Source organism: Peromyscus maniculatus, chromosome 1 (genome assembly GCF_049852395.1).
Source record: "Peromyscus maniculatus bairdii isolate BWxNUB_F1_BW_parent chromosome 1, HU_Pman_BW_mat_3.1, whole genome shotgun sequence".
NCBI lineage: Eukaryota > Metazoa > Chordata > Mammalia > Rodentia > Cricetidae > Peromyscus > Peromyscus maniculatus.
Window position 1 is genome coordinate 40386446 of NC_134852.1, and position 13140 is coordinate 40399585.

Below are 13140 nucleotides of genomic sequence, written 5' to 3' on the forward strand. Positions count from 1 at the left end.
GCAGATGTGTACATGAGCACAGTGCAGATACATGCATGAACTATGTGGATATGCTGAGCCTCTTGCCATGTCCTTTGGAAATGCTGGTGGGATGGGAGTGTTCATTGTCAACAAATGTAATATATATGGGGAGGGTTCCTCGCAAAGCCATAGGGGTTAGGCCTCATCCAGAAGCATCAGAAGCCCATTAGATCTGAGCACAGTAGCTCCCATGTGACCCTATTTATTGTATTTGAACCAAGGCCCACCTTGTACAGGTGAGGCAGACCCTATGTCCTCTAGGTCAGAGCTGCATCTAGGAGCATGGACTTAGGGTGAGAGTAGAATTCGCAATGTTACTGTATTTGATCGTATCACTCGAATAATTTCTGTTCTCCCTGCCACAGACAAGCTTTTAAAGACTGATTACTGCCTAAGAACAGGAGTAAGTTGGCCTTTGGGAGGTACTACCAACCAGCATGCAAACTTTATCAGGACTGCAGAATTCAGGGCTTCCCGCCCCCCCCCCCATCCTTCTCCTATTTGCTTCTTCTGCTGGGTTCAACCTGTGGCTCTCGTTCTTCCTCAAGCTCTAATTATAAAGTAATTGTCAAACCAACCTCCAGAGTTCCAGTTGGACCCTGGAACCCAAGCAGATTGGGTGCTGTTTATAGGTTGAGACCAGAGCACCCCACAACCCAATATATGCTTGCCACACAGAAATAAGTCATCTTGTCCTTGGACCCTACTCATGCCTGTCTATGTCTGAAACCAAATATGAAGAGGACAAGGGGGTTGGCAGTGAGTTTTGTGGTTTTCCAGTTTGGGTGGATGCTTGTCTTTCCAGGTTTGTGTGCTTTATGCCCATTTCAGTGTAGGTTGTGATTCTGTCTTCCTGGAAAGATGCAGGAGGGGCACAGCTCACAATTCTGCACTGTGAACCTGCAGGTGCACACTTCTCCCTTTGTGTCCATGGTGAACCAGTAGGACCCACCATACAGAGCCCAGGGCCAGGGGGCTTTGCTTTTGCTTCCTGCTTGGCCAGAGCTTCTGTGTGAGCTCTTTTGTCCTGTTACCAGAGTGCACTTCCTCCATATTCATGTCATTTAGTTCTTAGAGCATCCAACAATTGTTCCTGTTGACTCGCTATAGCCTTGGCCAGGTATCCAGGTTGAACACCATGCTAGAAGATGAAGTATTTATCTTTCTGTTCCAGGTGCCACATTTTTATTGTTGGTGGTGGTCTGTTTGTTGTTGTTGTTGTTGTTGTTTGAGACAGGGTCTCACCATGTGATTCTGGCTGGCCCAGAACTCTCCTTCCTCAGCCTCTTGAGTAGTAGGATTAAAGGCATGGATCACCACACTGGGCTTTGAGAGCCCAGGAGAGCAATGTCTCCACAGGCCACCTACCTCTCTTTCTCATGCCCATTACACCAGAGTGGGAACTCAGCAGGGACTTGGCTTACTTCATGTGTGCAGCAGGATCTGGCTTTGTTGATGGGGGCAGATTTTCTGCAGCCCAACCCCTGCACTGGTCATCTGGCACATCACCCTAATTCTAACACATGTCTCTATTCAACATGGGAATATGCCTTTTTCTCTTCCCAAGCACAGAGGGCTAAGATGTACAGTGATATTAGCCAAGTGCTATGTCGAGTTCATTATAAAAACAAATGATCTTTCTGGCCAGAATCACTATCCACCAGGCAAAAGGGTTAAATTTGCATCTCAATTGGTGTTGATCAATAAAAATGAAAGGTGGAACAGCCTGATGCATCCACCAGAAACAGTGGTCTTGAGGATTTCTTCACATAGCATCTAATGTATCAGCTTCATGCCAGGGTCTCTGGATGTGTGGGACTTTCCAAACATGAGATTTATCTTTTCTCTTAACTAAGCAATTGATCATTTAAATACCGAACTTGTCAATATAGGCAGGATTGTAATAAAGTAAAAAGCAGACCCCCCAAAAGTCACTGAGTTGGAATAAGTAAGCTCATTCCTCATCAAACCCTGTCTATCACTACTGCCCAGCAGATGAGGTGCTGCTTATCAGTTATTAGTGTCCTGTAACTCTGTGTGTGTGTGTGTGTGTGTGTGTGTGTGTGTGTGTGTGTGTGTGTGTGTTGCTATTTTGAATGTTCCTGTTGTCATATTGGAGGAGAGTGCTTCAGAGAGCCTCCCATCAGCAAACAAGTATCTTGGACGAACCCATTCTTTCTGTGGGTGCTGGGTGCTGTGGCCCCACCTGCCATTGGATGCTAGAAAATGTTGACAATCCATGCTGAGTCACAGGAGACAGGAAGAATTGGTAAGTAATACTGAAAACTACACATATTTCAACCATAGGTTAAACAAAGCACAGTGCCTCACATCTATATTCCCAGCATTTAGGAGGCAAAGGAGGCAAAAGAGGCTTACAAGTTCAAGGCCGGCCTGTGCTACATGGGAGTTTCAGGCTAGCCTAGGTTATAGTGTGAGATCTTCTCATTTGAAGAAAAACATGACATTAAAATAAACAAACCAATCCAAAACTCAAACAAAACAAAACCCCAAAATAAACAACAGTTGTAAAAGCCTGGCTATATTTTAAACAAACAACAGGTCTGGGTATTGAATGGAATCCTGTCATGAAATGAATAATAAATAGCTACCAGGGCATATCAGTGTCTCTGAGACAAGCAACCTACCCTCAATCTCACAGATTTCAGAGGCTAGAAGCCATCTGTAGATACAAGATAAGAGACCACAGGTGACTGTCCATCTCTCTTTTTGAGGATCACTAAAGCCAGGATCAGTACAGGCTGGTCTATAAGGAGACAGTAGGTAAGTGCAGCTCAGATCTACTGAAGGCCAGAAGGAGAAGGCTGGCTCTTGGCTTATACAATAGCTCTCTCTCTTTCAGGATTCATTCTACTTCTGGGAAGTTCCTTGTCCCTTGGCTGGCTGGCAGGTACTCTTGTCTGCTCACTGAGGCCTAGACAGGTGTCCTGGACTGCTTTCCATGCGGGGGATATTCAAGTGGTGTCTGTGAAGAGAAGGTCATAGTGTCTGCCTGCAGCAGGCACTGAATCTTGACAGTCATACATGGCTTTAGAAAGTCTATTTAAAAGGTTTTTTTTTTATTCAACTGCTGTTCAGTAATATACAGTACAGTTTATAAACAACTATACCCTTGTTTCCAATCTTTATTTAAAAATAAATATTATTGACAGTGAGCTTTAATTATGATGTTTCTTTTTAATCAAAATGTCTCCAAAGAAATAATTTAATAAAGAAAAAGCCCCCAAAGAAAATGTAAATTCAAAAAAAATTCTAAACACAATAATCTCCTAAAAATATTTTACTTTGTCAGAAAGGCTTTGACCCAACATTTTTTTTTTTTTACATATTATCCTCAAAGTACCTGCTCAACAGTTCGTGCAAAATGAAGATTCGGAGGGAATGTGAAGGAAAGAAAAATATATTGTACATGGCCGTGGAGTTCTCAGCACCCCATGCACACTGCACGGCCTGCACTCCATCCTATTTGGAAACTTGATGCGTTATTTTAAGTCTTCTAAATTTGTATTACTTCCCCAAAAATATGATTTATTTATTTCTGCATGGACTTCTTCATGCTTCCCTTGGTCCCTGTGTCCATGTGGCAAGGTGTCCTCCCAGGGTGCTTGCTGAGGTTTTATGGCTGTCAGTGCCCCAGCAGTGGGTACAGGAACTTATGCAGTGCTAACAAGAGCAGAGACAGCAGAGGGTCTGTGCTGTAGCCAGGGCCAGTACCTACAGGTGAAGAGAAAACCGACAGTTAACTGGATTCCTGATAACCTGGAACCCTGAGGCAGACCAGAGCCAAGGGAGGCTTCCCGGGGCTTCTGCAACCACAGTAGCCAGCTGGAGGATGGAGCCAACTGTGGTCAGACACAAGTGCCCTTGCCCTAAGGTCGATGTGCTAGACTGTAGGTTCAGAAGTCCAAGTCATTGCCTTATTTTACTAAAGACAACCAGCTTCTTTTGTCTTCAGCACAATTCTTCCAAGTGTCCTGGAAATGAAGGTTCACCACCCCCACCTCCTCCATGAAGATGCCACATCCACACACAGTTCCAGCTTCCATGCAACCTCTCCAAACTCCTGTCTAGATGGCACAGCTCAGCATCCACACAGGTCCTGTTTTGGGTGGTTTCTGTGTGCGAGTCTTCCTTCCATAACCAAGCTGTCAAGCCACTTTTTGAGGTGGGGAACTTAGTAATCACAGGTTGTTATGGGTGGATACCTAAGATCCCACATATATGGCCCCACACTGTCTTAGTCACATCCACCTCTTTCTCCAGTGCCTAGGTGCCTGGTCTGCCTCTGGGCACTAACCCTATGCATGTCTTCATTCTGCCTCCTCTGGGTCACTGCTTGGCTTCTTGCCTGTTCTCAAAGTGTCCAGATGTTGCCAAGACCTCCCTGTGGAGCCAGGAAAAGCCCATCCAAGAGCTCTGGGCTCTTGAGCTGCAAAATATCCTGCTTCTGCTGGGCTTCCCTGCTCTTCTGCCTTAGTGCTGGGAGACACCACTGCTGAATGGGATCCTGGAGCACACCACTGCTGACTGCTCTCCTGTATATTTCCCTGAACTCCCAGAAGGCTGGGCTGCAACCCTATACCCAGGAGGGCTGTAGGAGGCTCTTCATTGGTCAACACCACATTTACAGAGAGTGTGGAGACAGAGTGTGGAGACTCTGCAAAGCTGTCTGCCCTAGCTGCTGCTAGGGCAGCTGGGTCCCTCTTGTCTCCATTAGGTCAGATGAGGGCTTCTCCAACAAGGCTGGGCCTGAATGTTTGTAGTACTATCAAGCTTAATGGGTGGAAATACTGTCAATCCTTCTCTTTATTTTTAGTTTTTGATATTAGTCTTTTTTTAGAATTTAATATATGATGCATTATATAATTATGAATTCATATCATTTCTCCCCCTCCCTTCTTCCCCTCCAACTCCTCCAGTGTAGCCCACTCATGTCCTCCTCTCAAATTCATGAGTTCTTTAATTATTACTATCCGTGTGTGTGTGTGTGTGTGTGTGTGTGTGTGTGTGTGTGTGTGTATGAGAGAGAGAGAGAGAGAGAGAGAGAGAGAGAGAGAGAGAGAGAGAGAGAGAGAGCAGCTGAGTCCATTTCTTGTTGTTCATATGTGTATGAGTTTAGGGCTGACCACTTGGGCTTGGATAGCTGTTAGTGGGCTGGCTCATCCTTGGTGAAGACTGCTTCTCCCTCTCCTAGAAGTCATTAATTCCCTATCTCTGCTAGCATCAACTGATGTTGACATTGTGCAGGTCTTGTTTAAGCAGCCATTTGTTGAGATTTCATGAGTGTAGTTCCTTACCATAGAAGACACATCCTTAAGCAGGCATCCCGGTCCTCTGACTCCTACAATCTTTCTGCCTTCTTTTCTGAGATGTTTCTTGAGCCTTGTGTTGTAATTAGTTTTTTTCATTCATTCATTTAATTAGCATCCAAAATAGTAGACTTCATCAAGACTTCACCATACATGTCTTCATCAGACTTTGCTCATGTACAGCCCCATTATCATACCTCACCCTAGTCTCTACTCCTGCTGGTCTCCTTTCCTAATAGCACCCCTTCTATTTTCATCACACACACACACACACACACACACACACACACACACACACAGAGCTTTAAATCTAGAAAGACATAAAGACATAATACTTGTCTTTCTGAGTCTGGCTTATTTCACTTAACACAATGGCTGCCAATTCCATATACTTTCCTGAAAATATAATTTCATCTGAATAAAATTCTAATGTGTATACATAACCCCATTTTCTTTATCTAGTCTGAGAACTTAGGCTAGTTTTGTATCATTGTAATTGTGGCTAGTGCAGCAGTAAACAAGGATGCATGAGTGTGGTATACTGGCCTCTAGGTGCATACCTAGTCATGATGTAACTTCATCTAGCCCATATTTTTTTTTTTTGTCCAAAGCATTGCCCCTACTCCATAATCTAGTTTGCTCTGTCTGCAACTGTGTATGTCCTAGAACTCATGTTCTGTTCCTCTTCTCTCCTTTATAAAAGAGGAGCTGAAGAGATGATCCAATCAGAAGCTCCATGACTCTAGCTGCTCACGTGTAGACTGGTGCTGGCTCACACTGTGGATTGAGAAGAAGGCAGGCTCTCCCTATGTCTAGTCTTTCTGCTATTTCTTTTCAGTCTTAACCCTGGCTAGGAAGTCCATCCAGGACCCCATTCAGACACACAGATTTTTTTTGGGGGGGCGGGGTTTCTCTGTGTAGCTTTGCACCTTTTCTGGAACTCGCTTTGGAGACCAGGCTGGCCTTGAACTCACAGAGATCTGCCTGCCTCTGCCTCCCGAGTGCTGGGATTAAAGGTGTGTGCCACGACTGGCTGGCAGCTTTCAGATCTTAATTTCCAAGTCTTCCCTCCTGTCCTAGAAAAATCTGGCCACTCTGCCTCTGGCCATCACCAGCAGAGAAAATCAAAGACTTCAATCCTCTTTTGTTCCTCCTCATTGTCACAAATTGCTAGGAAGATGGATGCAGTGATGGGTGAGTTGATGGATGGCTAGGGATCTGGGTAGAATTCACAGAGGCTCTTGGGCACATGGACAAAACAGTCTGAACAGTAGGACAGGGGACAGTGGTACTACTGAAACACATAGCTTGCGAGATTAGACATCTAATACCTGTACTTTGATCTTTATACTCTTGCAAACCCTAGCACTGAAGCAAGCTCAGGTGACAGATACAAATATGAGAGGTATCTGAAAGCAGCTGGGCTCAGAATTTCAGACCATCAAAATATGCAGCAGCCATAAAAGTGGCCAATGGGCATGTAAGCCAGGCAGGGGATGGATGGATGGGTGGTACTGTAAGCATAGGAGAGGTAAAGAGAGATTTAAACTTGCCTTCAAGTACCCCCTTGAATGGTACTGTCACTATTACAGTATCACTTGCTTAAGTTTAAACGTTTGCAGACTGAGGACATAGCTCAGTGGTCCATAGTGTGCACAAAGCCCCGAGTTCAATCCTCCATGCAAAAAACAGCTTGACACTCTGTGCTGGGCCAGAGATAGAAGTGCCAGGGACAGGAGGACCACATGGTAGCTGCCTAAGGCGATGCCTATGCAAGGCAGAGATTAACATCTGTGGGGTCTATAATGTTGGATGTCTGCTTGGCGGCCACAAGAGTTTCTAAGCCTTGTTGTGAACAGCTCCCTTCACCTCTCTGGGTCTTGTAGCATATGCCATAAAATTAGTATGTGTCTGGCTGGTGTCACTAGGCTGGGGTTTAAGCAATTTCATAGAGGTGGGCTGCAGAAATGACCACAAGAAGCCTTCCTCCTCTCCAGCATGCACATTCTGTGATAGTGTCTCCCTACATGACCTGTTACAGACTGTGGAATATCATCAGGGAGATAAAAGTTTACAGAGGGCTATGAGCTTTTAGAAAGAGCTGTCTAAGTCTCTTCAGAGTCAGCCTTCTGAAGAATCAGGGTCATGAAATGTCCTAGACCAATCAACCCCCAAGTGAATTGGCACCAACTGCCTAGACAAGCTCAACAGAGACCAAGTGAGAAACTTCCCAGATGAGCCCAGACAAATCACTGTGCTGAAGAATGGCTGTGGTGGTTTGAAAGAAAATGGTCCCCAAAAGGAATGGCATTATTAGGAAGTGTGGTTTGTTGGAGTAGGTATGGTTTTGCTGGAGGAAATGTGTCACTGTGGAGGCAGGCTTTGAAGTCTCATATATGCTCAAGATACCACCCAGTGTCTCAGTTCACTTCCTGTTGCCTTTGGATCAAGATGTAGAATTCTCCAGCACCATGTCTGCCTCCACACAGCCATACTCCCTGCCACCATGTTCCCCACCATGCTAATAACGGACTAAACCTCTGAAACTGTAAGCCAACCACCTCAGTTAAATGTTTCCCTTTAGAAGAGTTGCTGTGGTCATGGTGTGTCTTCACAGCAATAGAAACCTAAGACAATGACCATAATGTCACACCAAAGTCACTGAGTTTTAAGGTCCTCTGTCACACAGCAAAAGACATCCCATACAACATATAAACAAAAGCAGTCCAGATAATCAATACCATGCAAGCAGAGGTTTCAGAAAAAGCCAGTGTAAGCCAGGTGTGTTAGACACACTTGCAACCCCAATACTCAGGAGGTTGAGGGAGGAGGATCAGCCTGGGCTACATAGTGAGACCTTGTTTCAAACACAAAACAAAATAAACAAAAACAGGCTCTAGGAATAGATCTCAGAGAGACAGCACTTATCCAAATGTACAGGGCCTTGGATTTGACCTCCAGCATCACATAAATAAATATATACATAACATTTTATGGATGGCTGGATGGCTCAGCATGCAGAGGCACTTGCTTGAAAGCCTGGCAACCTATGCTCAATCCCCAGAACCCATGTAAAAGCAGAGGGAGAGAACCAACTCCACAAACAAGACTTTAAAAGGACCATCTTATCTGAATAGGGCTGAAGAGCTAATTTTGTGAGTGCCTCCCAAGAGGGAACTTTTCCTCCATGGGCAAACTGTGTCATCATCTATTTCTTTTTAAAACACCCCTGGATCTTAGTGACTAAGGGGTCACATTCTTTGAAGGAGATCTCCTGTTGTGATACCTAGCACTGGGCCTCCTCTGCATCTGGGGCCTGAGTCTCTACCTCCTTGTCTCCCAAAGGCAGCCAGGACTGCTCACTATAGACTGGACTGACAGGTGCACTCAGCTTGACCCTGCAGGGCACAGGTGGACAGTTGTGGGTGGTGTGTTTGGCTCAGCTGGGATGGGTTCACTGGTCTACTTTGTAGCCTCTCTTCTGACATTCCTAGAGCATGGGGCTGGCATGCTGAACTAATCAAATGCTAACAACCTCTTCATCTATTTCCTCCCTTCCGGAGATGAACCAAGAATAGTGCTAGAGTGCACACAAGTGTATTAGTCATAATAAAGCTGGAGATTCAGGCAACCCAGGAGGTGAGGGAAGCCCTGGGAAGAAGAACAGCTGATTCATCCTCACCTCAAACTAGCACTTGCTGCTCATTCTTAATGAAAGTGAAGCATCTGAGACTCTGAATCAGGTATGGTGCACATAATCCCAGCACACAGGCAGGAGGAGTGCAAGTTTCAGGTCAGCCTGAGCTACATACTGAGACCTGAGACCATGTGTGGGGAAGTGGGCCAGAATGAAAGGCAGGGGAGGGGAGAGGGAGTAAAAGGAAGTGGAAAGTGGAGGACAGATGGGAGGTGCAGATAGTAAAATATAATAACTAAGAACTGGAAAGAATACAATGGGCAGGGATGTATGCATGCTTACATGCACACTCACACACATATACACATGTGTGCACACACACATCTCAATCCAAGTAGCTTCTGCCTAGGAATTTCATCATTTCTATTTTTCCAGCAAAGAATTCTAAAGCCCTGTCAGAAAAGTTCATAGAATTGTTAAAGCCATTTAATGTTTTGATAAAGAAAAGGAGGAGGCTGTGTCTGGGCTTTCTCTTGTGTAGAATCCAAGCCTGTGAATGAAGCTCCCAAGGTAGTTTACAGTGGGATATGAGTTCTCCCCATCAAGGGCTCACAGAACGAAAGCTTTGTTCCCAGGTAGAAGTGTCATTCTGGGAGGTCTTGAAACTTTAGGTGGGCCTGGTTGGAGGGAGTGGGTACTTGTAATGTGTCTTGTGTTTTCTCTTTCCTGTTCACCATGAATTTGAACAGTCTCACACCACCACATGCTCCCACCATGATGCTGTGCCTCACTATTGGCCCCAAGCAACAGAGCCATGGACAGAAGCCGCATGAAATGGAGCCAAAATAAAAATTCCTCCTTTAAGTTATTCGTGTTGGCTATATTGTCAGAGTGACACAAGGCTGACCAACACAGAGAACCCTGTGAGGGCGGCATTGGTATCCACATGTGGGTCTGGGATATCTGGTCTGTGTGGAAGGCTGGGAAACCTCTGACCCAATCACCTATTTCCTGATTCTGCAGGTTGAGAGCTGTGGTAGGGCTGGAGAAGGCTGGCCTGCTCAGCAGCTTGCACACACACACACACACACACACACACACACACACACACACACACACACACACACACACCACTCAGCCAGGGGCTTTTCAGGGTTCCTCACAGACTGTTGTTTTTGTTTTTTTCAGGCCTGGGAAGTGTAACTAGAGTTATGATATTTTGGGGTCAGTAAGCTGATTCTGGCTCTGGTGGCCTGAGTGGGCTGGCGCTCATTTTGCGAGTTGGCGCTGCAGGCTTTGCCTATTTGTGCCTCCTTCTGCAGGACTGTGCAGAATGGGGGCACATAGAATGCAGGCAGGTTGGTGCTGTCCCATCTGTCACAGGCAAAGCCATTCCACCCTTGAGCCTGGCTGTGATGTCAGGAGGACCCATGAGTGTATGTCTGCAGCTGGTCCTCCTTCTATTGAGCACACTATGATAACTATAAGCTGCTGTGTACTTTGTGAAGTTCTAGCCTGTCTTTTGAACAAAGACTTCTTGGCTAAAAAAGTTAGAGACCCAAGCCATGTACGCTGGATGGGGGCCCTTTGAGTGCTCATATTCAATTGTATTGCTTTCTTTCTTCTTTTGCAGCCTCTATGAATAAGACAAAAGGGCTTCCTAAGGAGCAAGCTTGAACTAGAACATCCTCCAGTCAAGGCTGGAGAGAGCCCTCCTTTTTCAGGACAGCTTTACCTATTGTTCCCCCTTACATGCTCTGAGGACCCTGCCATTCCAGCTGTACCTTCGTTCCCTCTGAGAGCAGCAGATCCACCCACCCCCACCTCAAGAGGAGAACAAAAAGGACATGGGCAACATCTTGGCCAAGGTCAATGTCACACATCATCCCTTCTTTACATATCATCCAGATACCTCAGCCAGTGCCAAGGCAGAGTCTGTCACTTCAGGAAACTGTTCTCCATCCTTCATCATGATTCCTCACCTCCCTCACTTCCTGCCTCCCTGGTTATAAACCCTATCTTCTGCAGAACCTATCGACACAGTGAGGGACAAAGTGGCCCCCTGAGGGTGAAGTCTGGGTTGCAGAAGGGTGCAAAAATAAATTTTAATCTGACATGAGAATTGGGAGAGTCCTAAACACATAGATTTTGGAAAGGCCCAGGCACCAGTACCCCTACTTTTACTTTTCCACTGAAGCTATCTTCCCTTTTCAGTAGGAATCTCTGAGTCCTTGCCCTCCTGACCCCCAACCCAGACCCAGGTGAGCTGCCAGACACCACCCTTGCCTCTGTGCAGTGGATTCCTGTGCAGCCTTTCTCATTCACACCCATCCCCACACCCTGCCATTTGTTGATGTCCAAGTTCACAGCATCTGAGCCAGCTCTGGCTCAGAACTGAGGAGGAGTCTGGCTTGGATCCCACTAGGTCTGTGCTCAGCTGTGCAGTGGGCAGGGGCAGGTCCCTTCCCTGACATGGGGCTGGCCCTCCTGGCAAGCTCAGTTCTCAGTTCCCCCACTGGACTCTACACGGGTCCAACTTGCTGCTGAGTGGAAAGATGGCAACATGCAAGGCTGCCTCCCCTGTTGACATTTTAATTAAAGCCTTTTCATGGATATTTATCTAAAGGGAGCCAGTGAGGAATAATTGAGCAATAAGGGAGTTTGTTTGGGTGGAATTCATTTCTGCCATAAAATTAATGTGTACTGGTAAGTGGGGCAAAAACTAGAAGCAACCAACTAATGCTGTTGTATTTTAAAGGAAATAAGATGTCTCTTAGAGAAAAGGCATGGACTTCAGTTGTGCCTTGCTCATGGCTTACTACTCACTCATCCTACCCAGGGCCATGAGGCTTCTTGCTTCAGCCAATCCCCTTGCTTCCCCCCCTACTCAGTGGGAGGAGCTTATCTGCTACTGGAGTATCTGAGTTGCTTTTTATTACTGTGACAAAATACCTGAATGAATCAACTCACAGGAGGAAGGATCCCCTCTGGCTCATGTTTTCAGGGGTGTCAGACCATGGTCCAGTGCCTCATTGCTTTGAGGCTGTGGGGAGGTAGAGCATTATGGCAGAAGTGCATGATGGGGAATGCTGCTCACCTCATGGCAGCCAGAAACAAAGAGTGGGGGAAGAAGAAAGCTAGGTGAGATATACCCTTCAAAACCACACCCTCAGTGGCTGACTTCCTCCAGTCTTGCTTCTCCTCTTCCGAAGAAGCCATTCAGCTATGAAGTCAGCAATGAAGCTGTCAACCTTTCAACAGCGCCACTATCCAGAGACTAAACCTTCAATTCATGAACCTTTTTATGTCGTATCCAAATCTATCATAAGTGAGTGAAGCATACACTGTTCAGCCATGGGGTTGAATCATTCCTCTACCACAGCTTAATGTTGGCATCAGTAGTTTGAAACATTTTCCTCCCTTCATTGCCACCAATTCCCAAATTGCTCCTCTCATGTTCTTGGAGAAGGCATCCTAAGATGTAGAGCCTTGGACAGATCTCCACTGCAGAAGAAAGAACCACCACCTCAGTGCCACCAGGAGAACCCTTCTTGATCATCTCAATAGTTCCACACTTCCAGCCACGTAGATGGTTGATAGTCCTTGCCAGTACATGGGGTGAGCCTGTCAAATGACTAAACAATGCCACTGTTTCTCTTGGACTGACCCATCCCTTATGTCTGAACTGCATGTTGCCTCCTCCAGGGAGCCTGCCTCAATCACCAAGGTACAGAAAACCAGGCACTAGTATCTCTGTCACCCACATGGCGTAGAGCTTGTTGGGTAGCCCAGGTTAGTCTGGTAATTCTCCTGCATCAGGCTACTGAGTGCTGGGATTACAGGTGTATATGGCACCACACCCTCCTAAGTGTTACTTAAAAACCAAACAAAACAAAACAAAAACCACAATTCATTTTAGAATGGAGAAACTGAAATCCAAAGAGAAGTAACTTGCCTAAGGTCCAAGTTTACAAAGAAACCATGTAGTTAGTTGTGAGCTTCAGATTAACAGTGGTTAACTAGTCTAGGGCCAGCCTACCCCAAATAGCTCATGGGCTATGCTTACAAAAAGGTACCACTAACTATCTGAATTCCAAGTTTAATGGGAAGTCCTCTGTTTTTATTTGATACAAATAAAGGTCATCCTGAGCT

The 13140-nt window shown here is 45.8% G+C and overlaps 1 protein-coding gene across 3 annotated transcripts in view; it reads right to left on the reverse strand.

Moving 5' to 3' along the window:
* Nucleotides 1-3090: 3090 nt before the first annotated feature.
* Nucleotides 3091-13140, reverse strand: part of Vstm2b (V-set and transmembrane domain containing 2B) — a 33298-nt gene continuing 23248 nt past the window's right edge. For all 3 annotated transcript variants that reach the window (XM_006992507.4, XM_015986152.3, XM_076577271.1), the window contains one exon: nucleotides 3091-3756. In XM_006992507.4, coding sequence (XP_006992569.1) covers nucleotides 3668-3756 — 89 coding nt within the window. In that variant the 3' untranslated portion in view covers nucleotides 3091-3667. The remainder of the gene's footprint in view (nucleotides 3757-13140) is intronic.